Source organism: Lipomyces doorenjongii (assembly GCF_038497915.1).
Source record: "Lipomyces doorenjongii strain NRRL Y-27504 unplaced genomic scaffold V1508scaffold_22, whole genome shotgun sequence".
NCBI classification, from domain to species: domain Eukaryota; kingdom Fungi; phylum Ascomycota; class Lipomycetes; order Lipomycetales; family Lipomycetaceae; genus Lipomyces; species Lipomyces doorenjongii.
In genome coordinates this window covers 120798-145473 of record NW_027118089.1, presented here as the reverse complement: position 1 = coordinate 145473, position 24676 = coordinate 120798, and the positions used below count along the sequence as shown (strand labels likewise).

Sequence of the window (24676 nt, the reverse complement as noted above, 5' to 3'; positions counted from 1 at the left end):
TAGGACAAGAGAAATATAAGAATCTATTACTGTTATTTTTCATTTGTTTAGTCCTGAATCAGGATATGGATTGTGAGCTCAGGGCAAGCTTCAACAAAGTGGTGAGAGCCGAAGCCCTATCTTCGTGAATATAATCAGCCCTAACCCCGGACTAACCCTAGCCTTCTCGACTTGCGACATGCTTTTGATGAAATCGGCATCGTAGAATATCATATTACTTGATCGCGGAGATCTGACAGGAAGTTAATATCAAAATTTAAGTTCACAAATTTCTGAGAAATCTGGGCCACTAATTGGTAACGACAGAGGCTGGAGAACATGTCGGAGCAGCCCGCTGTCGACGAGCTGCAATGGCGAGCTCCGGAATGGATACAGATGTTTGGTCTCCGAACAGATAATGGTACGGATATCTGAATATAGTATGCATTTGCTTGGTCGGAAATACTAACGGCCGTCCAGTCCTGGAATACTTTGCCCAATCGCCATTCTATGACCGGTCAAGCAACAACCAAGTCCTCAAAATGCAATCCCAATTCAACGCACCAGTCCTGCAGCCCCAAGAAGTCGTGCAAGCACTCTCGACTATGCGCGGCATCGAATTCGCGATCGCGATGGCCCAGCCGGCGTCCGCACTGTGGATCATTCGCAAGCAAAACAGAATTTCTCCTAACGAGGCTGTACCGCTCGCAACGTATTTCGTGATTAATGAGAATATTTACATGGCGCCGTCAGTGTATTCTATTGTTTCGTCGCGGATGTTGGCTGGCATACGCGGATTGCGGGAAGCGCTTGTCTTGGCGGCAGATAAGTTGCCAAAGTTTGCGCCGACTTTGGGGTATTCGTACTATCCGAATACTCAGGAGGACGAAGAGAACGCAAAGGAGCGCGTACAGGAGCAGATGATGGCGCGAGCGTTGGCAAATGCGAGACAGTTTGAGATTGAGCAGGAGTATCTGGATATGCCTAAAAAGGAGGGGGCGCAGGCTCAGCAGCCACAGCTTCATGGATTGCAGAAGGCTACAGGTCAGACTGGGGTACAGGCTGGAGAAAAACATGATTCTGGTGTAGTAGCAACTGCCGCGACGAAACGACGCAGAAAGAAAGAAAAGTAATGTATATAGATCTTGGACTTGTACGATAGCGATATTTGATATGTTAAATATTACACATGTACTATACAATATTTACAACTGCGTCAATTAGATTGCTCGTCTAGTTTAGTCCCGACTAGCCTTCCATCGCTCAAAAGCTGCTCTCTCATTTATGTGCTTCAAAGTCTGTCGATGCCGCCTGCTTCGCAAGTGCACCTTCCATCTTTCTTCTCCAACGCACACGAACTTTTCCCCATCGCCTATGCAGATATCGCAGGCATAATGTCTCCAATTGTCCGGTGTGGAGCTGTTGTCTTTCTCCTGGGCTGGTTGGACCATGTCTTCTAAACCATCAGGCACCCGCAGTGACCTAGGGATCTCTTGTCCGCTCAAGAACTCTTTCGCGATCTCAATAGCTGGTTGTTCAACTTTCTCATCCCACTTTGACAGATCCGAAGCGTCTAGCAGTACAGTTGTAACGTCATTGCCAGCTTCGGCTGCGGCAACCAGCCATTTCCGTCTGATCCACCGAACCTGTGTGGTAGCATACTTCACCGTTGCGCGTTTCATATCTTGCAATCCCTTCTCACGATCTTCGTCTTTCCCACTCTCGATGTACGGTAGAAATTCTTTGAATCCAATAGCCTGCCATATACCTCGATCTATATCCGGCAAAGGGTCAAGATTGAGATACAACTTGCTCATCTCTTGCACTTCATCCAGTAACTTTCCCTTGTTCATCATATCATCAACCCGAGAGTGCAGCCTCAGGTTCAGTGCTTCAGGCTTACACCACACCCAAAATACAAGCGTCCGGTACCGCGCAATGTCGACTTCCTGGTTCTGATCATGCTGCTTCTGGTCAGCATAAATCTGACTGGCTTTCCTACCAGTGGTCCAACAAATCTCCAATGCCCTCCTCAACTTCCTGCGGTCCCGCGGATGAAACTTAGACGCAATAAGCGGATCAACCCCCTTCAGTTTGGCAAATAATGCGCTAGTATCACATTCGTCCAAAAACTTTACTTCTTCTTCCGTCAGATCTCTCGGCTCCGAACTCGCGACAGTCATGTTTCGTATCAAAAACGATTGAATATAATAATGTGTTCCACCGACCAAAATCGGGACTTTTGCGCTTCTATGGATGTCATCCACCACCTTTGCTGCCTCGCGTTCGAATTGCGGGAGACCGTACTCGGACAAGCGGTCAGTTATATGACCGAGTAAATGATGTGGAATGCTGTATCGCTCGGCAATTGGGTGTTTGTTTGTTATAGTGTCCAGGCCACGATACATTTGCATTGAATCTCCGTTTATGACTTCGCCGTTGAGTACACGCGCAAGGGCGACGCTCAGCTTGCAGTTCGTTAGCATCTGAGTTGTTTCCTGACGATGAGGAGAGCCGTACCTTTGACTTACCAACACCGGTTGTTCCTATTACAACGATTAGATTCCGCTTTGGGAGACGCATTTTCGGTGAAGGACACTCGGAGTAAGTGCTGGCCATGTCATATACCGGGATCTGTAGGCATTCATGGCATCCGCTAGACTGCTAGCTCGGTAATGGGGATTGAAAGAATTAAATTTACAGATCAAGGTGCTGGGCGATGCCGGTGGTTGGGAGTTTCATGGCGCCAATTTATTTAGCATACACTACGCACAAAACTACGAGCAGATTGCCTTTAGCTCTTTCCGCATTCTCAGCGGTTCAAAATGGCAAAAGATAGACTTGCACGGCCACCCAATTCCGGAAACACTGTCATGTCGGTCCTCTTTACATTCTACTGCAATCTCGTACAAATGCGCTGACTGTTGCTATAGTGTTTCACGAGCAGGGCTATTCGATTCAGAAGAAGAAAAATCTACTGGCGAAATAGAAGAGAACTCAACGGCAGGAGATGGGCAGCCGTACTCTAATCTCATTCTTGAGTTCGAAGAGAATCAAGCAAGCATTGCTACGGACGCGGACACACCTGGCGGTACGGTATTGTTAGGTAATGTTTATACGAGATTCCTGTCTAATCGCACATTTAGACGAATTTGAATTCAGTTTATTCTCGACAGCGACAAAGATCGTTAGGATCGAAGACGCCGCAATAGAAGGGCCCGACTTTGCGCAAGCAGCACCAGTCGCGCCGTTAGTTGTCAGCCAAAAACGTCCCGATGAGTATTACTTCGTCAACGACAAGTATGTAGCATCTGTTCATACAATTGCAAATATAAGAAATTGTCAATTTACAGGCATCTACAGGGATGAAGCACGTATCCAGCGAATACAATCCTGCGCCGTAACTGGTGAAGATATCATTGCACAATCTACGGTACCATGGGTAAGTCTGGAGTCATGCCTAAATTCGAATTAAATTGATGTCGGAATAGCCCGGGATGCAGATGCCATGGCGCGTGATACATATCCCATCGCCGACAACCGCCACGAAGCGCAAGAAGTCGAGCAAGAAGAGGCGATTGATCCTCAAACAGCAGACGGAAAGGCGACAATCAGCACCTGTCAGAACGACACCATTCAAGAATAACGATATGCGGAACTGGAAATTCTACAATATCAAAACAAGGCCAAAGCCGAAATTTGCGAAGAGATCAGGGAAAGTGAGAGACAAGCGCAAGAAACCGTATAAGATAGCGCTGTAATGCATATTTACGATAAGAGATTGCTGCGATGTGGTATGAAGCATCTAGTAAGTCGATATCTTGCCATCATTTTCCAGCCGGAAGCAGATGACTTCAAATGTCCATACGTTGACTGGGCGATCGTCGACGCATGTGGATACACTGCATTCTTGACCCGCTCAACCGCAGAGCTGAGAGGATGCCTGCGGAAACCATGTTCCTCGTCAGTGGCATCGTACGGGAGTTACCTGCCCAAATTCGCGAATGCGCAGACTTTTGTAGTCTCTTAAAAGCCAGTGACGAGTCGTGTGGCGAATATTGCAACTTCCGTAATATGTCATCCTTGCGTATTTTAGAAATGAACTTCCTCACCATGCCCGTGTGTGCTTACATGACAGTGTATAGTCAGCATTGTTGGAGACGCCAGATTATGCCGTCGCGCCGAAAACCAGGAAGTTGGGAGCCAGATTGTGTCACAGATGGGTATTTATTAGCCTCAGAAAGCGTGAGCAGAAAATGATTAAATGCAGCGCCAGTAGTAACCTGCGAGGATCTCCTCTGCCTCCGCAAATGCAGTTACCGACCTTGATCATTCCTGCAAGATCTCGGGATGCTGCCACGTTGGGTCCCAGCCCCGCTGAACAGTAGCAGCAAAGCATCTGTACAGTCCAAGTCCCATGTGGATTGGAAGCTCCTGTTTGGGGCCCAAATCTCCCAAATGCTCTGCTTAATGTTCGCAATATTGCGTGTTTTGTGAGTTTTTGCTAGGCATGCGTCGATAATTTGTCAATCAAGATAATCGAAGGGATTTGATAAAGATTCGGAGATATCGACTACTGACGGTATAAAATGAATTAATCATAGGGTGGCTGTGCAAAACTGCCGCCGAGTTGGCCGAGGTGTTTATCTATCTCATTGGTCAGAGAATCGCGCTACCATACTTAAATTCGTAGACTTGTTCATACGAAGATCTCAGCTAAAACCTGTCGTTTAAGGGTCCGGCCTGCGCTACGGCTGCCGTGATTTTCCCTGGACCGTGGCTAGAGCTATGAGGCATAAATGTACATTTCAATGCCACTATGCAGGGGAATTTGCACTGCCCCAATTGCCAAGCCGAATGCGGTAAGGATGGCGCGCATTGAACGGCACCTTTTAGTTTGGCAAATTGTCGTGTCTACTGTCCGCCAGTAATCAACGCGATTGTGCTGGACAGGATGCTACAATTTCCAGCAGGCGATTGCGAATGTGTGGGTGTCGAAAGTGTCGAATGCGGACGAGCACGAGATGGAAGGAGACAGGGGCAATTAAGCTCGACTGCGCTAGCCAGACTGAGCAACGTTCCGAAGGGAATCTGTGTGTGTGTGTGTACAGCACTATTATTTTCGCGGGATATCAGCGCATCTACAGCCAAGCGAAGCTGTCTGGACTATGCCAAGAGAGCGTCGTAGTTATGTAGTAGTTAAATGGTGCACATCAGCAGGTGCTGTAGAAACAATAGTGGGTGGGCCCCGACAGTCCAAGCGGGCGCCCAATTATTTATTATTTATCACTGCTGTGCCGCCCCACGTCGTCCATCCACGACTTCCTCACGCACCGCTACTCAGCACACAATTTCTCGTCTGCATCGACTACCATCGGAGTCGAGTCTTTGCTCGGTCAATTACCGCGTGCTCTCGTCTTCCTTTAGCGAGGGTTCACTGTCCGCCGCTGAGCAACAGCTCTGGAGTTACGGCTGTGTGTGACACAAGCTTCGCTGCGCCTGCTCTGGTCCCTTTCCGCCATACTCCGCCTCGCAGGTGCCACTTTCGCGAATACTAACCAAGGTGCCTTCATCTGGTATTGCACATACTTGGTTTTGCTGTGTATGCCAATTGTCGACAGACATCTCCTCGTTGCCGACAACGCGCCGTGATTTGTTTACTATAAAGGTTACCATTCAGCCCGCTGTTGTATAGAATACATATGACAAACTATGACTCGGGCGACACCACCTTCCATACGGATAGATACTTCTGTACGTTTTGAGTTTCTGTCGTTACCATACTCTCATCGTTAACATCACCAGGTATCCGCCCAACCGTCTCCCCCTGCCACTCCGATTCTAGAGCCTATGCCCACAGAGCGCCTCTCGCCAGATAGTCCGCCGTCGCAGCGGCGGAAATCGGCCGTGTCCGACATCTCGTCGCAGCCAACAATCTCACCTGTGGAGGCTCTCAAGCAGGCACTGGAGGAAGAAGAGCCTGGTCTGCTAGACAACACTCTCTTTGGAGTTTCGCCTAAGCAGCTTGGCTTGATAAACCACGAGAGCCAGTCGCTCTACGTCATGCAGGAACTCGGCGGCATCGACGGTATCGCTACGAAGTTAAACACAGATCTGCAGTCTGGTCTATCTGTCGAAGAGGACTTTAGTGCTCGAGAAACAGTTTATGACAAGAACGTGCTGCCAGACAAGAGCTCCACCCCTCTTTGGAAATTGATGTTGATTGCCCTGTCTGACAAGATGTTGATTCTGCTGTCTATTGCTGCTGTCATCACTTTTGCTCTAGGAATGTACACGACTTTTGGCACGCCGACAGAGTACGACAAGCAGGGCAATCCAATGCCGAAGGTAGATTGGTATGATTCTTGATGTGCATGAGTGAAATTGTTTTAATAACTCTTTTTGAAGGATCGAAGGTGTTGCCATTCTCGTTGCCGTCGTTGTTGTCGTCTCCGTCGGCGCGCTCAACGATTGGCAGAAAGAGCTTCAATTTGCCAAATTAAACAAACGTAAGGATGATCGTGAAGTGAAGGTCATCCGGTCCGGCAAGACCATCAACCTTTCTGTTTTCAATGTTCTTGTCGGTGACGTCATGTTAATCGAGCCTGGTGATATGGTCCCAGTTGATGGTCTTTTCATCCAAGGTCACGGTGTGCGTTGTGACGAGTCTGCTGCGACCGGTGAAAGTAACGCGCTCAAAAAAGTCCCCGGTCGAGATGCAGTTGCCGCTCTCGAAAGAGTCGGCTTGTCGGGGAATTTCAAAGAACTGGAGAAAGCCGACGCGATCATTCTTTCCGGTTCCAAAGTCCTCGAAGGATTCGGCACCTTTCTCGTCACCGCTGTCGGCCCCAATTCCGCGCACGGCAAGACCATGATGGATCTTCGAAGTGACGAAGGAAATGAAGTCACGCCTTTGCAGTCCAAGCTTAATGTCATTGCTGAAGTTATTGCCAAGTGGGGTGGCGGTGCATCCGTGTTGCTCTTCTTCATCCTCTTGTTCAGATTCCTCGGGGAGTTGCCCAACAACCACGAGACATCGACTCAGAAGGGCCAGCAGTTCATGCAGTACCTCATTACCTCTGTCACTCTTATTGCCGTCGCTGTCCCTGAGGGCCTTCCTCTTGCCGTCACACTCGCACTGGCGTTTGCCACTAAACGGATGCTGAAAGACAACAACCTCGTGCGTGTACTCAAGTCCTGCGAAACTATGGGAAATTCTACCACTATTTGCTCCGATAAGACCGGTACCCTTACTCAGAATAAAATGACTGTTGTTGAAGGTACTGTCGGAATCGACACTCACTTCGCAGTCAACGCGGACAAATCCAGCGTTGAGGGCTCTATCTATACGAAGAAATCGGCACCCGACGTCATCCCAATCAACGACATCGGACATCGCTTGCCATCCGGTGTAAAGCAACTCCTACTCCAGAGCATTTACGCCAACACGACGGCCTTCGAAGACGAATCCTCCGCTGAAGTCTTTGTTGGTTCGAAGACGGAGACCGCGATGCTCAACTTCGCGCGTAACAATCTTGGCATGGGACCGCTAGAGTCTGAACGGTCCAACGTGAACGTCGCGCAGTTGTTTCCGTTTGATTCCGGCAAGAAATGTATGGGTGTTGTTATCACCTTGCCCGATGGGAGTGGCGGCGTGAAGTATCGGTTGTTCGTCAAAGGTGCTAGTGAGATCGTTTTGGCGCAAGCAAGGACTTGTGTTGTTACCAGCGAGGACGTCCCTGTTGACGAGAAGAATCAGATTGTCTTGGACGAATTGGGTGTTTCGTTCCGGGAACTCACACCGGATCGGAGGTCATATATTGAGGAACTCATCAATTCGTATGCCGAAAAGTCGCTCCGTACTATTGGCATGGCGTACCGCGACTTTGTCGCGTGGCCTCCACAGGGCATCGATGTCAATGAGGAAGACGTTGCGCAAGCCAAGGAGTTTGCTGACGTCTTTGAAGACATGCGATGGGTCGGCCTCGTGGGTATCATGGATCCTCTTCGCGAAGGAGTGACCGACGCTGTCAAGGACTGCCAGCGCGCTGGAGTCGTTGTTCGGATGGTTACTGGCGATAACGTCGTCACTGCCAAAGCCATCGCCACTGACTGCGGAATCTACACAGGTGGAGTTGTGATGACTGGACCGGAATTCAGAGCAATGAATGCCAAGGAACGTGATGCCATGATTCCGAAACTGCAAGTTCTTGCGAGATCCAGTCCGCAGGATAAGCGATTGCTCGTGCAAAGACTCAAGCGCATGGGCGAGACTGTCGCTGTTACGGGTGATGGTACGAACGATGCTCCCGCCCTAACTATGGCTGATGTCGGATTCTCTATGGGTATTGCCGGTACAGAGGTTGCCAAAGAAGCGTCTGATATCATTCTCATGGACGATAATTTCTCTAGTATTGTCAAGGCGCTGTTGTGGGGCCGTGCGGTTAATGATGCGGTTAAAAAGTTTTTGCAGGTAATTCCCGATATGTATGTATTTCTCTACTCATTCTAAGTCGAATAGTTCCAAGTCACGGTCAACATCACCGCGGTTATTCTCACTTTTGTGTCAGCCGTCCAGTCATCAGAAGGCCAATCTGTCATGACCGCTGTCCAGCTTCTCTGGGTGAACTTGATCATGGACACTTTCGCTGCTCTCGCTCTAGCCACCGATCCACCGACTCGCTCGCTCCTCGACCGGGCGCCATCAAAGAAGTCAGAAGGTCTGATCACAGTGACAATGTGGAAAATGATGATCGGACAGGCAGTGTATCAGCTTGGCGCCACCTTCGTCCTGCACTTTGCCGGTCCCAAGATCTGGGGATATTCAGCGGATGACACTCGAGGCATCCAGCAGCTTGACACCCTTGTCTTCAATGCGTTTGTGTGGATGCAGTTCTTCAACATGTTTGTCAACCGCCGTCTCGACAACAAACTCAACATTTTCGAAGGCATCTCGCGGAACTATTTTTTCATGATGATCGCCTGTATCATGTGCGGTGGACAGATCATCATCATGTTCGTCGGCGGCAATGCGTTTTCCATCGTCAGACTCAATGGAGTAGAGTGGGCTGTTTCTGTTGTTGTTGGATTCGTGTCAATTCCTATGGGTGCGTTTCTACGACTATGCGTTCCAGATAGCGTCGCCTACGCGATTTACAAGCCCGTCGGTCTAGTATTCCGATATCTCTGGGGCAAGTTAGTATTTGTCGTACTCTTCTTGTGGCCATTCAAACGGAAATCTGCTCGGGCTGCCGTTGATGGTGGAAAATACCAGGAAGATCTCGAGTTACAGTCACCCGGTGGATCGGTTATTGGCTATAAGTCACCGGCATACGAATGGAACCCCGCGATCGAACAAGTCCGACGAGAACTATTATTTCTCAAACGCTTTCGCGGTGGTCGTATCAATGAACTCAAATTTAAGCCGGCGGCCATGTATAAGCAATGGAAGGAAGCGAGAAGCAATTCTATGTCCATTTCGCCATTGGACAGACGTTCAAATTCAGCATTATCATTATCAGTCCCCGTTCCACGAAGCCGAGGAAGCTCCATCGGCGCACTAGCAATGGTGCCGTCTATCGTTGGCGGCGCAGTCGCCGGGTGGTCACCTGTTGAACGACCGGAAGAGCCGAATGCTCTGTACTCTGGTCCTAGTACGCATATGAGCGGAGCGGGAGACGACGGGTTCCTCTCGCCTATTAGCGCGCAGCACCGAAGTCATTTTGCGGACAAAAGATGATTTTTGATGATTGATTTGTTTGGGAGCTTGTTATTTGGATTTGCGAGTTGTTTATTATTGTACCAGTGGATCTATTAGGTCGTGTTATTTGCGTAACTGCATTGTTGTGATATATCCTCGAAGAACATAGATCGTATGAGTACTAGAGATTAATGATTATTATCAGTTCGCTAGATGCTGTGATTCTATACGTGGCACGTAAGGTTCGGGTTATCCTCACCAGGGTATCACCATAATGTGCGCGCTTTTGACGGACTGGCAACGCGTCACGGGCACGACGAATCAAGCCACTGATTGGTGCAACACGCACTTCGCACCTTGGTTCAGCCCCCGAAGATTGAACAAAAAACAGAGTCTCATCATTCAGTCGGAAGGGCTGTTGGTCGGACTGGAACCCTCCAAACTCATGGGCTCACTATTAATAAGTGCATATACTGACCGTAGAAAGGTATATCTTTCACAGATACACAACTCAGCTTGGGTGTATAACAAATTTCACTGAACATATATCACTTCTCGTCACCCTAATTTCATTTGTGTGGGTGTCTTCCTAGGTAAAAATAATACCTCCATCAACCTCTATTGTCTGTCCTGTAACATGGTCCGAAGCTGTACTCGCCAACAACCGTCCTACCAATCCTGCCACATCAGACTCGTGAGCCGTAATGCAATCGTTTGACTACTATTCTCTTTGATGGTCTCTCATTTCGCTCTGCCTCTCATCTCGCCCCAGATAATCCCACATCGCCATGCCCACAATCCCAGGCACATATGAATTCACTGTTATCTCATGCGGTGCCAATTCCATGGCCATCGCCTGGGTCATACCCAGACGGCAGAATAAATACCCAGCGTCTGGAATGACTTGAAAGCCACGATAGAAGATGCTCCGACAATCTTGAATAGGACCACGCCCGCTGCTCCGCAGGGCGGTCCCTGAACAAGCATCTTCCCTTCAGCGTGCACTCTTTTGACGCCAAAGAATTTGTCCACGTCAACGTCCGTCACGGAGAGGAGAGGCCCGATCAGTGCGATGTCCACGTTGGCAACCATTAAAGTCAAGGGACCCAATCTTGTCTCTTTGACGACAGTCTCGACGGCAGCGGATGAGGTCACGTCTACAGTAAATGCAGAGAAGGATTTAATGGTCTAGCCCGTAAATTGAAACATTGAAAAGCGTACTAAGATAGGCACCTACATCCGATGAGCAGAACCTGTCACTATCGCCGTCCGAGGCGATGCAGAAGCTGCCATTGTTACGTAGTCTCTCGATTTGAGATATATATATATATATATATATAAAAACTATGGCTCCATCACAACAAGTAGTTCATGATTTAAGTAGAACTCTGCCGTAGTCTTCTCCCCGGCACCACTCGAGCATTTTTCATGTCATGACTCCGCTCGGCATCGATCATTAAACAGAGGAGCTAACTTTAGTTTCGGTGCTGTCCGGAGGAGTTAGCACCTAGGCACAGAACCCCTTCTGCACGGAATGTATGAGGTAAATATTGGAACTGTCGGGCTCGGCGAAATGGAACCCAGACCAAACATACCCCGTCATCCAAATAGTTGTTGATTATTAACCTATTATTGGAGCCGCCTCTTGACTAGTTTGCATTTCACAGACATAGAGTTCTGCCTGCGATATTATAAAGGCAGTGACGAAATAAGTCAAAGAGCACCAGACTTCTAAAAAATCATTTCATGCTTTCAATAAATAGAAAATAGAGCTAATTCGGCAACTCCAGATAGACAAGCGGGACGGATGGAGGGATATGGCAAGCGTGACCCGAAGGGTTCGTACGCGGGGCAGGTACCCCCTGAAGCGGCTGGCTCGTGCCCCGTTCCTCAGTGCTACGCGTTATTTACGCTTTATTGACTTCAGGCGTTGCTCAAACTCCAAAGTTTTTATAAAAATTTACACGTGCTAAACGTTAAATTTGAAATTTTATAATATAGGCGAAGTTAATATTTTTAGGCAGTAGGCACCGTTATGATATTCACAAAAGGGTTGCTAAATCCCTCTAATAATAGGTAACGTTTACGTCTTAACGTCTCCGTCTGGTTGCTCGAGAGTAAGGGTGTTATTTCTGCACCCTAGGAGCGAAGGACATAGTGCACGCGCAAGAGCCGTTTCACTACAGTACGTTTCACCAACTGTTTTTGTATGCGAAGCTACTATGTGTTAAAGAATGAATGTTATTGTCAAAACTAATTCTTGGGCTTGGGCCAGCATGCAGCAACATTTTGGAGCAACCCCTGAGCGCGATCCTTACATGAAGATCTTCAATGGTCAGAGTGTGAACGACAATTTCTGGTCTTTGAAGTGTCGTCATTGCGTCTTGTATGGGTAGTAAGTAGATTATAACTTCATCCAGACATAAATTATCTAGCCAAATATGAAGAAAATCCAGTAAATGCCTGGGTCATTCCATCCACCCATAGAAAACTCCAAAAATGCAACATATTAAAACGAAAACGTCATTAGCTGCGGATTCAAAACAACTGGTGACAAGAAATGTGCTGCGAACACGTATCCAAGGGGTAAGGTCAAGTATGAGCCATCGATCCTCCAATTCCAGGGCACCGCGAACGCAATTACGACCATGGCGGCCAAGCCGATAATGATTGTCATGTACATGTACTTGAATCCTTTCACGATCTTCGGAAACTCCTTAAAGAAATTAGAAGCTTCTAGTTGTTTTGCTGTGGCGCCCCACTGCATGTTGATGCCTAGCAAGTGTGAAAGTAGAGCGAGAGTGAGGTGCCACGATAATCCGCCGATGAATACTGCCATGAGGATCGTCCAGCAGCAGTTATTCCACAACGAGTTCCAGAAAGTGTCGACTTTGATACGGTACTTGACGAGTGCGTTAGCGACTGGCGATGCAACTGAGAAGACAACCGCACTGGAGACGAAATTGTTGAATGATGAGATATAAAAGTGGTCGACCGAGTCGCCGAACCAGCCTACAACGAAATAGTTGACGACGGTGAGAAGAAGCGAGGCCGCGATAGCATAGTACGTTCCGATGTAGGCTACGACCGTGAACTTGGCAAAGAAACTAATTTCCTTTGCGAACACGAATTGTCGGAAGAGCGGGGTGAATATCGTTCCATTGTACCACTTCGAGGCTGGCTTGAACATGAGCTCGGAGCATCCGTATGCGTACTTTTGCCATCGCGTGATCTCATCATAAACGGACAGCGATACGCCTTCTTTGAATCCTTCGCCATGATATGCTGCTAGCCTAATAACGTAGCCCTTGCAACGTAACTTAAGCGAGATTTCGAAATCCTCGGATACATGTGACTCGGACCAATACTTAGTCATTCCATCTTCCTCATATGCCACCTCTTGCAAAGCGCTCCAGCGCAAGAACGCATTATGTCCAACAAATGCAGCCGCATCTCCACTAGCCGTAGCGTACTGAATCGCAAAGTAAATCAAACGGGTGAACCAAGCGATCAAGTCCTCCCAGTAGTTGTTGACAACCATCATAACGCCGGCTGTGTGCTGCAGGATCGCGACTTCGGGAGAATGATGGAACTCTGACGCAGCGTCAAGAAGACAATCTTCCGGGACCCGAGTGTCTGAATCGACGAGCAGAATAATGTCGCCAACTCTAATATCACCCGCCAACCAACATGTCGGATCGTCGCGACCCACCGTTGCAAGGACCTCCTCATAAGCTTCAATCTCGTCTCTCTCCGTCCACTTTTCAGCGTCGGGACGACTATGAGCGGCTTCTAGTAATTGCTCGACTCTGTTTGAGACGTTGAGACAATAGTTCATATTACTGGCCTTTTTGAACCGTCCTTTCCGTATAAATCCATTTTGCCCATGGGGGGGCCGCGCGACATAGCCTATAAGATGATCGTCATAATAGCGTCTCCGCGCAGCAGCTTCTTCCCCAGAAATTAACTGTAATCCGTCGTCGTTGACAAAAATATTCGCCGTCCCGCCTTGTAATTCGTAAGTTGTCACCGCGACGAGGAGAGATTGCATTGTAGGGTCGATGACACCATCGAGAGATTCTTTGTATACCGGGCACTGAATCGTGATGTGCGGCAAGGGTCCGTCGTTCGGGGAGATGCGTTTCGGTGGAATGGCGCTGTAGGATACGGAATTTGTCTTCAATTGGGAGACAGGGCCTAGGAGCTGGAAGACAATGCCGGAGACAACCACACAAAAGAAGGCGCAGAATAGCGTGAATGGCGGCAAATATAAAATAGCGAGTATCCTGAGGTAATTTCCATCTGCTTTGATCTCCATCGCAACTGTTCGAAAGAGAACTCCATAAAATGTCATCATTATAACGATTGCAACGGCGACAGACAATGCCTGCATGACTTTCAGTGGCCGATTTTGCTTAAGTAGCTCCTCACCGCTTTCCAAATCAAATTCGCTCCCTAGATGCAAGAATTGTCGATTGCCCCTTTTTGGGCTTATATCAGTTGCCCAAATTGTGTCCACCATCTTTCTCTCGATGACAGCGCCGAAAGAAACAATGTCCCGGATACTTTCTGCCCATATCACCAGGCATTGATCGGACCGTATGAATGCCGCGTATTGATACTTTCGTGCTCGCGGCAACTCGTCCAACGTATCGAGGACTTGTATCCGCGTATTCAGGGACAGTTCAATATCGTGTGCATCGGCCGATAATTTGTTTAACAGGAGGCAGATGACTGGGTACGATATCTTTAAGGCAACTTCAACATTCAACGCAGCAACATTTGCTACGTACGATCGGGACATATCCGCGAGCTCGGCCTCGGGCGGGAAACATCTGTACTCGATCATTGACATGTCGTTGTGAGCGATTCTGAGCGCAACGCATGGGGTATCATCCGGGTCTTCAACTGTGTCGAGCCAATTCCGGTAGTCAACTTCCTGGAAGAGATAGCGGCACATGATATCATATCTGTCTATTGCGCGCCAGGAGTCGTGGCTCCTCCGCATTACAGTCTCTTGTTCCATTTCTACTATCTTCGGAGGCCCGAATGCAAATTTTTGGTTCACATTGGATAAGAGATCAAGCTGAAGCCCATGCGACTGCGCCGAGAAGCTGGAATCGTTCGCCCAATCGTTCTCGGTATTGCGTTGGTCTGAGGGCAAGATCAGCTTCTGTAAGCTGTCATGATGCTCTTCCGCCTCCGAGAATCCTACCGGCCGTCGGGCTGCCTTTGTCGAGAAGAATGCGGCCATTATGTTGAAGTGATTGTGCAACAGCGCCTTGCACGATGTACCGGTAAGATTTAGACATGGTCCAGTCGATTAACAAGATCGTCGCAGAACTCCGTTCTCCGGCGACAACTAAACTTGATCATATGTCAAACCTTAATTTGTTATGTGAGACCAGCACGTGGGATATGAAAAGTGTGCGACTGTCCCCGATGAGATTGGAAATAGAGTTTCGGCTCGAGCCGAATATTAGGTTTCACCCTTGCTTGAGTGAGTGGAAACTAATCGCAGCCGCCGGACAGAAAATCGCCCCGTAATCCATTCTGCGAGAACCAATTTCTGACTGTACTCGTCTCCTTCAAGGCAGTAAACCAATCCGTTGATTACTTTAACTGCACACTCGACATTAATGACTGAGAGATTCTACACACACCGCCGTGACGATTGCGTTTATGGGTTGAAATTCTATTGTAAATGTTGCGTAGTTATGCCTTCAGGTAACCTTGGCTCTGCTGATCTGACCGCGGTCGCAGAACCAGTGATTCGGTTGTCTAAGACTTCCTCGCAGATTGCGGAGCAGGTCTTGAAGTAATCGCCTGAATTTTGCTTGCGCTACCGCACTACCGGAAGTTAAGTCATTTCTAGCGTGCTTGAAGTTTAATTTTGCCTTATTAAAATTTGCAATTAACCTCTGCAATAAAGGACTTGCGATGTTAACAAAGGCTAAACATGTAAATATAAAAAAATTTACACAACGCTTTCCTTTATGGAATGACTCAAAATTGAACTACCTTATAAAGACTAAAGAAATTACTGTTACCTATTATACATAATGGTCAGCACAGGTAGCATTAATCGTTTATGCTCCCGCAACATTTGTGGCATGCAGATGATGGAGCTAAAAGAAACAATACTGCACGAGGTACGATACGACATGTCGTCAAACGTACCCAAGGATAGACTTTCCTGATCTGCCGGGACAGCGCCCTTCCGTTGAAGAAAATTTAATCACCATATCCAGAAACAGAATTGTAATTGCAATCTCTGTCATTTAACATGCCACAGATAACAAACGCATTGCCGCCAACTTAATTTCTGGGGGCCAGGAAGATAGTAGACTTGAGACATAGCGCTGGCATATCCCGTACATCGACAGCATCTACTGCATTTAATAGATTTCTTCTATAACAAATTGTTACTTGTTAGCAACACCTGTGGACATTTTCGGCAGCCAAGGCGGAGCTGTCAAATTATTTAAGATTTACAATAAAGTGGTTACCACTTCATTTCAGTGGGCTCTAAAATAATTAAAGAGCTTTTCGCTTAATAAAGCATATGACTCAATAAACTAGCGGTTTTTTGTTTTATTAAATCCGTGATCGATAGTATGTAGTGCAGCATGTAGTACACCAGTTGTTCGTTGCTACATACATGAGTAAGCTAGCTACACATTTTACCAGTATGGTTTGTCGGAAGTACCGTGAACAAAAATAAATGTAATCCCTTCAAATCAAAATTAGCTGTACACTCATCATTCAGAGTAGCTAAACATTCCCTTATTCCGTTAGATCGGGACCACCTAAACATATAAACCATTGTCAACAATGCCCAAAAACACCAGAAATGATTGCAATGAGCAAACTACAGAAATTGTCTATAAGCGAATGAGTACTCAATGCCATCCACAAGAACTCATTTAAAATGAGAAAGTCATTAACTGCGGATTCAGCACAATGGGCGACAAAAAATGACTTGCAATATTCCATCCCAGTGGAAAAGCAGAATATACGCCCGTAATCCGCCAATTCCACGGTACACCGTATGCTAGCACGATCATCCCAGTGGTAAGCAATATAAGTGTGATGTACATCCCCCGGAAACCTTTCACTATCTTAGGGAATTCCTTGAAAAAGTTGGATGCCTCAAGCTCTTTCGCGGTGGCGCCCCATTGCATGTCAATGCTGAACATGTGCGAGAGTAAGGCTAAGTTAAGGTGCCATGAGAGACCGCCGAGGAAAACAGTCATGAGGACTCCCCATTTGTAATTTTCGGCTAACGCGTGCCAGAAAGTGGATTCCTTGATACGGTACCGCACAAGCGCGTTGGCTACTGGACACGCACCGGAGAAAATGAAGATGAGCGCAATAAGATTGTTGAAAGACGACAAATAAAACTGATCAACCTCAAAATCAAACCAACCGATGATGATATAATTCAAGAACGTCAGAACCAGCGACGCGGCAATAGCATAGTAGGTTCCAATGTAAGCAATTATTGTGAACTTGGCGAACGGTTTCATTCCGGACCATAAGAAGCGCGAGAACAAGGGAGTGAAGATAGTACCGGTATACCACTGTCGAACTGGACGGAACACAAGTTCGGAACATCCGTAAGCATACTTCTGCCACCGCACGAGTTCGTCATAAACAGTAAGCGATACACCTTCCTGAAACTTATCATCATGGTACGTCGTCAGGCGGACAATATAACCTTTGGTCTGCAGCTTCAGCGACATTTCGAAATCCTCAGACACATGCTCCTCCGACCAGTATTTGATCCGGCCATTGTCTGTCTCATCTTTGTACGCAATTTCCTGAACCGCACTCCATCGCAAGAACGCATTGTGTCCGACAAATGCAGCGGCATCACCTCCAGACGTAGCATACTGAATCGCAAAGTAAATTAGTCGCGTGAACCACGCGATGAGCTCTTCCCAATAATTGTGAACAACCATCATAACGCCAGATTTCTCCTGCAATATAGCGACTTCAGGCGAATAATAAAACTCCGACGCGGCATCGAGGAAGCAATCCTCCGGAATTCGAGTGTCGGAATCAACAAGTAGGATGATATCGCCAATACGAATATCTCCGGCAGCCCAGCAATTTCCTCCCTCCTCCTCGATTACCGCCGCAAGCGCCTGCTCGTATGCCTCAGTCTCTTCTCGATCGGTCCACTTCTCATGACGCTCAACAGCCTGAAGATTCTCTTCCACGCGATTACTTATATCAAGACAATAGTTCATATTGCTCGCCTTCTTGAATCGTCCGCGTCTCTGAAACGAACCTTTGCCATGCGGAGGTCGAGCGACATAGCCAATCAAATGCTCAGCATAGTACTCCCGTCGCTTCTGCGCCTCTTCTTCCGGAATCAACTGCATGCCGTCGTCATTTACAAAGACATTAGCCGATCCGCCTTGCAATTCGTACGTTGTAACCGCTGCAAGAAGACTCTGCATTGTTGGATGAATAACGCCGTCGAGAGACTCCTTGTAAACAGGACACTGAATTGTAACGTGTGGGAGCTGAACTTTACTAGCAGACAATCGAGGCGGCTTGACGGCACTGAATGTCGAGGAATTGCTATACATTTGTGCGACGGGACCGACAAATTGGATAGCAGTGCCGGCGATAACGATGGTAAAGAACGCACAGAACAGACAAAACGGCGGAATGTATAGAACAACCAAAAGACGTAAGTATTTTCCATCTGCCTTAATTTCTCTGGCAAGGATGCGACACATGAGGCCGATGAATGTCATCAGCAAGAGAATTGCCTTGGTGTATATCAGCCAACGTACTTAGGAACCAGCTTCTGAAACAATTATCACCTACAAATCCAACAGATATAGCCTGCAACATAACAAATGGTCGTCTAGGCTGGTCTCCGCTTTCTAGATCCATGTCCTTCGCGCTATTGAAAATATGAATCGGTTCTGAGAGATGACCTTCGAGATTGGGAACAGTCCAGACTAGTTCCATCATTCGATTCTCCAACAAGGTTGCAAGGCTGAGAAGCTGTCGGACATCGTCGGCCCATACAATCAAGCATCCTTCACTTCTAACGAATGCTGAGTACTGGTACTTTCGTGCACGTGGCAGATCAGATAACGTTTCGAGGACCTGTATTCGAGTGTTCTCTGACAATGGAATGGAGACGGCTTCAGCCGGAAGATAGGAAAGTAAAACATTGATAACCGGGTACGATAACCGGAGACACACTTCGACATTCAAGCCCGCAACATATTCGGCTAGAATGTGAGTTTGGTCTTGCTCCGGCGGGAAAACCCGATATTCCAATATATCCTCCTCATCCACGTCATCGCTGTGGTTCACTCGCAATGCTACGCTTGGTGTGACATCAGCAGACGGAAGGGTCTCGAGCCAGTGCTTCTGTCGGCACGCTTTGTAGAGATACTGACACATAATATCGTACTTGTCCAGCTGCAATGGATCTAGTCGGAGGTTGTCGTTATTGGTCACGACTTCGGAGTCTGTCATACCGGTGGGGCCCCAATATTCGTCGAACTGATTAGCATGATGTGTTGGATACTGTGCGCCATCAGATCCTCCTCGAAAAGCAGACAAGTCCGTGGGAAGGCCGGGTGGTGTGTCCATTCCCAGTAAAGTGCCAAGTCGTTTCCGCATGTCATTGCCATTACTTGACGTCAAACCCGCGGCTCCTGCCGACAATGGTCGATCATGTTCCAGTGCATGAGTAACGTGCTCGAACGCAGTTGACTGATGGACTGGTATAGGGTTGTAAACGCCGCGGCTGCTTGTCCTGGCAGCAGATGTCGGACGGTGAAGAGAGACCGAGGGCTCGCGGTCATAAGTAATGCTATGAGACGACAGTTTCTGTGCCAGGAAATGCTGATGGTGCGACATGCTTTTCTCTGTCGCCAGCGGTTGCGAATTGGCCACAGTTCGAGCCCTGGAGATACAAGATAGAGCAACGGAGTAGAATGTAGTCCGTGTTTAAGAAACGAGAAAGGAAAATGGGAAGCGGCCGGCCAATTTGAAGAGAACCTGGGCAGCTGAACATGGCAAGCCAGTTTAATAGTAGTAGCAATTGCCGAATGAATTGGGAGCATGATCATGGCGTTCTGTATTTCCAGACGAAGACAAAGAAGTTTAGCAACTGAGATGAGAATAATTCCCCGAGAATAAGAACCTTCTGCTTACCCGGCTGGTTTTGAAATTGACATGCGACATGCCTAAGCCGTTTTCAACTAGTCTCTGCATTTCGATGTTTTTTATCTGCCAAGGCCCAAGCTGCTCTCAAATTTTAGGACCTGGTAGAAGACTCACATTTTAGTAGCCAATAAATCAGAAAAGACACTATTGCCATAAACCATATTGTGCCGGAGACGGAGCATAGTACATTGCTGGGTTGCAAACTGCAGTGTTGTTGATTAATATGGTGTGCCGCAAAGAGGTACGTACCCTGACATGTACCCTGACAGGTGAGGTGCGACAAGTCCTAGCGTAATTCTCGAAGCCCTGTCACCTTGGCAACTTTAATCATGTTCCGGATGCGCTGCCGTGATCGTTGCTTGAGCTCGCCATTTCGTCGATCTCGGCTGCAGAATATCAAATAATAATGACCTGCAGCCAACATCTTCAGGCCCCTGCCGCCTCCCAACGCAGAGCGTATGGTCGCTGGCAACATGGCTGCTTCAGACTTAGGGTCGAATGCACTTGCTCGCGGCACGGCACCCTGCGAAACGAAGAAAAATGATAATGGTTCGTGTTCGTTTTCTCTTGCCGTGGATAATGCCGCTGACTCATATCAAGACAGTCTATTCCGCGCTCCAGCTGGCTCCATAAGCGACTTCTCAGATCCAGCGGCACGCGCTCTGGCGTCATCTCGGGCAGAGATTGTGCCTGGTCGGCCGGTGCAGCTAGACGGAGCCAAGCGCTTTCCCCCGTCGCCATTGGGGGCTTCGTTGCCTAGTCATGGATCTGGATCACGGTTTCTGTTGAGAACAGATAACAACCGTGCGGATCCGGCAGGTCAAATTCCGGGCCATTCGCCGTCCGAACCCTCGTCCGCATTACCTCTCACGATAGGTGGAATGACCGAGTCAGATCCAGCGTTCCAGCAGCTCAAATTGTTCACGTTCACCGGTCATGCCGAAAACGCTAGTGCATGGACTGGCTTTAACCCGGAGCCCAATCTACCGCCATCGCCAAACATGATGCCAGCGGATGCGGTGTCTCCGCCTACGTCGCGTCCCGGCACAGTCGGTGCGAACGTGTCCGCCACACCGCGAAGTAGGGCAGGCATGCTTCACTCTGTCCCAGATGTGCCGCCGTTGCCTGTAACGTCTCATTCGCGGCCGCCAGCTAGCAGATCAATCTCAGGCGTGCCCATGCAACGCAAGCCGTCGGTTTTTTTCCACCGGCCGAGCACGACGAGTCTTCACAGCCTGTTGCCATCAGGCCGGAACGGCACGTCAGTCGGGAACGTCGAACAGGCTGGTCGGATTCACACGCGCCGTCATTTCGTCTCCCGTCGATTACCGCTTGGATATTCTGCAGAGAAGCCGTGGCTTACTGGCCAGGCCAAGGCGGAGAAGGTTCTGAGTTGGATAGTTATTGTGGCATTTGTTATTGGTTTGGCTATTATCGGCGTTTTGATTTGGGTTGGCACTACTGAGATTCAGAACTACAAGTACTGCACCGTGCTAGAAGATACGTTTGACGAGGGATTCTTGAACACGACGATCTGGACCCACGACGTACAGGTTGGTGGATTTGGCAACGGCGAGTTTGAATGGACGACGAGCAGTTTAAATAACTCATTTGTGCGTGACGGCAAGTTGTATATCGTGCCGACTTTCACGGCCGACGTTATCGGCGAGGACAATATGATGAACGGGTACACTGTCAATCTTACCAAAGCCGGGACGTGCACGTCGACGGCGGACTCGGACTGCGCGGTCCGGTCCAACAGCACGCTCGGCGACATGATCCCGCCGATCATGTCCGCGAGATTGTTGACGCGGAAGTTTGCGAATGTCCGGTACGGCAAAGTCGAAGTCCGGGCGAACCTTCCACAAGGAGACTGGCTGTGGCCGGCGATCTGGATGATGCCGACAGATAGCGTGTACGGACCTTGGCCTGCGTCGGGCGAGATCGACATTTGCGAGTCGCGAGGCAACGATCACACGTACCCTGCCGGCGGCGTGAATGTCATGGCGTCGACCTTGCATTGGGGTCCTACGGCGGCGCTGGATCGGTACTGGAAAACGCACAGCACGCTTGCCTTGAAACGGAATACATTTGCCGATGGGTTTCACACGTTTGGCCTCGAATGGAGCGACAAGTATATAATGACATACCTCGATGGGCGACTGCGACAGGCCATCTATCACAAGTTCGGGACGCCGTTCTGGACATATGGTACTTTCCCTAGCACGTACGACAACGGCAGTATTCTTTCCGACCCTTGGCCCGGTGACGATTTGCAGGCGCCGTTTGACCAGGAGTTCTACTTGATCCTCAATGTGGCCGTTGGCGGCACCAACGGCTGGTTCCCCGATAACCAGGGCAACAAGCCGTGGAATAACGACGATAGACAGACTGCGATGTGCAGTTTTTGGAACGCGAGGGAGAAGTGGCAACAGACGTGGGGTAATGAGGGGAGTCGGGGCATGGTTGTGGATTCGGTAAAGATTTATTCAATGTGCTAGATCTGTGGTTTTGTTTTAAGATATGACCGGGAAATTGGTGACGAAGTTGGTTTGGTTATAGACCTATAATACGATTTTATTGCGCTCGAATAACAGGGTGCACGATCGCTTGGCTCCGAGGCGGTTAACCGCCAACGCGCCGCACAAGCGTCTGCCATGCAATAGTTGCACATACCATTCTCTTCATATTCATAATATCCGGCTCTATAAAGTGCGATTGCGGTCGATATGGCGGATTGGTCTACGTCAAAGTTGGAGGGCTTGTGTTGGGGAAGCTTCGGACATAGTTTGATCAATAATCAATATCGCCAGCGAACCGCGGCATATGCAATTACACAATGCGAGCAGTGCCAACTCGATTCGCAAGGGATTTACAAAACGTTCTACTTTGATTTCAGAATTAATGATCGGACACGGGCCTTTCGTACAGAATATATAATGTAGACTGTAATGGCCAGTTGATCCATTCTTGTCTTTTAATAAACGACACGGTGGACAATGGACGACACCATCGGTGCCCAACAATTGAGCGCGAGTCCGATAGCCGATGCGACGATTCTGGTAGGCGACCAATCGAGCGATCTCGAAAAAATAGAATCTCAGACCGAATCGGCCGCCGGTCTGCATTTCGGCGACGACGACGAGGTCAGCGAGAAAGAGAGAGCTGGGCCGGCTCGTCAGAGAGACGACGACCGCCGCCGCCGCGGCCCACTTGACTGGGACAGTCCTGACGATCCTGACGACCCACACAACTGGCCGTTGTCGAAGCGAATGGTTTTGCTGAACTCGGTCGGGTTGTTGTGTCTCTCAGTGTGCGGTTAGCCATGGGTTTAAAAGCAAGTAATAAATAGTTGACACTTTTTAGCACGTTTGGAACGTCGGCCATTGTCGGCGGGATTCCGCAAATCATGCAACAGTACCATGTTTCTGAAACAGCGGCCTACCTGACGGTGACGATCTATTTGCTTGGACTTTCACTCGGCCCGACCCTAGGGGCGCCAATCTCGGAGCTGTTTGGTCGGCGGATAGTATATTTGACGACGCTGCCGCTCGCAATGTGTTTTGCAGTCGGCGCAGCGCTGTCGCCTACGTTCGCGGGACATTTGATCTGCAGGTTTCTATGCAGCTTGATGGGATCTCCCGTTCTCGCCGTGAGCGCGGGCACGATCGCGGACTTATTCCGGCCAGCGGAACAAGGGCTCGCGCTGGCGTACTTTTGCGCGACGGGCGCGTTCATGGGACCGACATTGGGTCCGGTAGTAGGCGGGGTGGTGGCCACGAAGAAGGACTGGAAGTGGACACAATGGGTGTACCTGATGCTCGGCGGGGCAGTCGTGATCCCGTTGCTGTTCATCAAGGAGTCATATAAGCCCGTGATTCTCGCCCCGCGCGCAAAGAAGCGCGGGCTGGCGCCACCGGCGAAGCTGCCGGCCCGAGTCGCGTTGAAAATGGTGGCCGTGATAACGCTGACGCGGCCGGTGAAGATGCTGTTGACGGACCCGGTTGTGTCGTCGTTGTCGATATACTCGGCGTTTGTGTTTGCGGTGCTGCTGGCGTTTTTCGAGGGCCTGCCTTACATTTTCATGACGGTCTACGATTTCAGCATCGGCGACTCGGGACTCGTGTTCGTCGCGATAGGCGTCGGCGTGCTGCTGTCACTCGCGATCGCGTTCGTGATCGACAGGATATGGTACCAGCCCGTGGCCCGGACCATGCCAGTGGGCGAAATCCCGCGGGCAGAATTGCGCCTGTACTGCGGCTTCGTGGGCTCGGTCCTGTTGCCGGTGTCTCTATTTTGGATTGGCTGGTCGTCGCGACGGTCGGTTCATTGGATCGTGCCGACTATCGGCGCTGTGCCGTTCGGATGTTCGTTGACGTTACTGTTCGTAAGTATTGTGGTCCGCGCGGGGGGAGTTGATCGGGTACTGATGACGTTGGAGCAGTTCGCGGTGGCGACGTATTTGGTGGATTGCTACACGCACTTGTATGGGGCGTCTGCACTGGCAGGTACCTGGTCGCGTCCGTGTTCCCACTCTTCACTAGACAAAGTAAGTTTCTCGTATTGGGATTTTGTTTAAGGTGGTAGCTAAGGCGGGGATTTGTAGTGTACGAAAACCTCGGCATCGGATGGGCCAACTCGCTGTTGGGATTCATTGCGGTGGGGCTGATGCCGTTGCCATTTTTGATGATGAAGTTCGGGCCGGGGCTGCGGGAGCGCGGGTTGAAGAATCTGTCATCGTAGATAGACGGAGAGAGAATATGTAGAAGATAAAATTGCATAATGTACAAA

The 24676-nt window shown here is 49.0% G+C and overlaps 8 protein-coding genes across 8 annotated transcripts; 5 read left to right on the top strand and 3 right to left on the bottom strand.

The window, feature by feature from the left end:
- Positions 1-206: 206 nt before the first annotated feature.
- On the top strand, positions 207-1202 carry V1508DRAFT_370221 (MED6 mediator subfamily complex component-domain-containing protein). Its single transcript, XM_066937461.1, has 2 exons — positions 207-400; positions 460-1202. The coding sequence occupies exons 1-2, from the start codon at positions 319-321 to the stop codon at positions 1110-1112; spliced, it is 735 nt and encodes a 244-aa protein (XP_066796035.1). The 5' UTR covers positions 207-318; the 3' UTR covers positions 1113-1202.
- Positions 1120-2693, bottom strand: V1508DRAFT_416879 (IPP transferase-domain-containing protein). The gene is made up of 2 exons (XM_066940266.1): positions 2500-2693; positions 1120-2447 (listed from the first exon to the last, which is right to left on the bottom strand). The coding sequence occupies exons 1-2, from the start codon at positions 2596-2598 to the stop codon at positions 1218-1220; spliced, it is 1329 nt and encodes a 442-aa protein (XP_066796034.1). The 5' UTR covers positions 2599-2693; the 3' UTR covers positions 1120-1217.
- A 395-nt stretch (positions 2694-3088) lies between these two features.
- On the top strand, positions 3089-3740 carry V1508DRAFT_404159 (uncharacterized protein; the record flags this gene model as incomplete). The annotated part of the gene is made up of 2 exons (XM_066938610.1): positions 3089-3421; positions 3471-3740. The coding sequence occupies 2 exons, from the start codon at positions 3089-3091 to the stop codon at positions 3738-3740; spliced, it is 603 nt and encodes a 200-aa protein (XP_066796033.1).
- Positions 3741-5576: 1836 nt separating this feature from the next.
- Positions 5577-9789, top strand: V1508DRAFT_116588 (uncharacterized protein). The gene is made up of 4 exons (XM_066935899.1): positions 5577-5733; positions 5785-6335; positions 6388-8452; positions 8501-9789. The coding sequence occupies exons 1-4, from the start codon at positions 5692-5694 to the stop codon at positions 9716-9718; spliced, it is 3876 nt and encodes a 1291-aa protein (XP_066796032.1). The 5' UTR covers positions 5577-5691; the 3' UTR covers positions 9719-9789.
- A 2115-nt stretch (positions 9790-11904) lies between these two features.
- On the bottom strand, positions 11905-15008 carry V1508DRAFT_416872 (glycosyl transferase family group 2-domain-containing protein). The gene has a single exon (XM_066940265.1). The coding sequence runs from the start codon at positions 14931-14933 to the stop codon at positions 12189-12191; it is 2745 nt and encodes a 914-aa protein (XP_066796031.1). The 5' UTR covers positions 14934-15008; the 3' UTR covers positions 11905-12188.
- Positions 15009-16248: 1240 nt separating this feature from the next.
- On the bottom strand, positions 16249-19999 carry V1508DRAFT_116415 (glycosyl transferase family group 2-domain-containing protein). The gene is made up of 3 exons (XM_066935896.1): positions 19874-19999; positions 18524-19794; positions 16249-18465 (listed from the first exon to the last, which is right to left on the bottom strand). The coding sequence occupies exons 2-3, from the start codon at positions 19574-19576 to the stop codon at positions 16606-16608; spliced, it is 2913 nt and encodes a 970-aa protein (XP_066796030.1). The 5' UTR covers positions 19577-19794; positions 19874-19999; the 3' UTR covers positions 16249-16605.
- Positions 20000-20358: 359 nt separating this feature from the next.
- V1508DRAFT_404155 (concanavalin A-like lectin/glucanase domain-containing protein) lies at positions 20359-22386 on the top strand (the record flags this gene model as incomplete). Its single annotated transcript, XM_066938609.1, has 2 exons — positions 20359-20434; positions 20486-22386. 2 exons carry the CDS (start codon positions 20359-20361, stop codon positions 22384-22386), a joined length of 1977 nt encoding a protein of 658 aa, XP_066796029.1.
- A 123-nt stretch (positions 22387-22509) lies between these two features.
- Positions 22510-24604, top strand: V1508DRAFT_447189 (MFS general substrate transporter; the record flags this gene model as incomplete). Its single annotated transcript, XM_066942444.1, has 4 exons — positions 22510-23198; positions 23252-24370; positions 24394-24434; positions 24492-24604. Coding segments are annotated over exons 1-4 (1587 nt in total), but the record flags the coding sequence as incomplete, so codon positions are not given.
- Positions 24605-24676: the final 72 nt, after the last annotated feature.

Bases quoted from the DNA above. Each gene is read 5' to 3' on its own strand.
- V1508DRAFT_370221 (XM_066937461.1), top strand. From the start codon at position 319: ATGTCGGAGCAGCCCGCTGTCGACGAGCTGCAATGGCGAGCTCCGGAA. The intron at 401-459 runs GTACGGATATCT...ACGGCCGTCCAG, and splicing joins TGGTCTCCGAACAGATAATG to TCCTGGAATACTTTGCCCAA.
- V1508DRAFT_416879 (XM_066940266.1), bottom strand. From the start codon at position 2,598: ATGGCCAGCACTTACTCCGAGTGTCCTTCACCGAAAATGCGTCTCCCA. The intron at 2,448-2,499 runs GTACGGCTCTCC...ACGAACTGCAAG, and splicing joins CCGGTGTTGGTAAGTCAAAG to CTGAGCGTCGCCCTTGCGCG.
- V1508DRAFT_116588 (XM_066935899.1), top strand. From the start codon at position 5,692: ATGACTCGGGCGACACCACCTTCCATACGGATAGATACTTCT. The intron at 6,336-6,387 runs GTATGATTCTTG...CTCTTTTTGAAG, and splicing joins CCAATGCCGAAGGTAGATTG to GATCGAAGGTGTTGCCATTC. The intron at 8,453-8,500 runs GTAATTCCCGAT...TAAGTCGAATAG, and splicing joins CGGTTAAAAAGTTTTTGCAG to TTCCAAGTCACGGTCAACAT.
- V1508DRAFT_416872 (XM_066940265.1), bottom strand. From the start codon at position 14,933: ATGGCCGCATTCTTCTCGACAAAGGCAGCCCGACGGCCGGTAGGATTC.
- V1508DRAFT_116415 (XM_066935896.1), bottom strand. From the start codon at position 19,576: ATGTCGCACCATCAGCATTTCCTGGCACAGAAACTGTCGTCTCATAGC. The intron at 18,466-18,523 runs GTAGGTGATAAT...ATATACACCAAG, and splicing joins AGGCTATATCTGTTGGATTT to GCAATTCTCTTGCTGATGAC.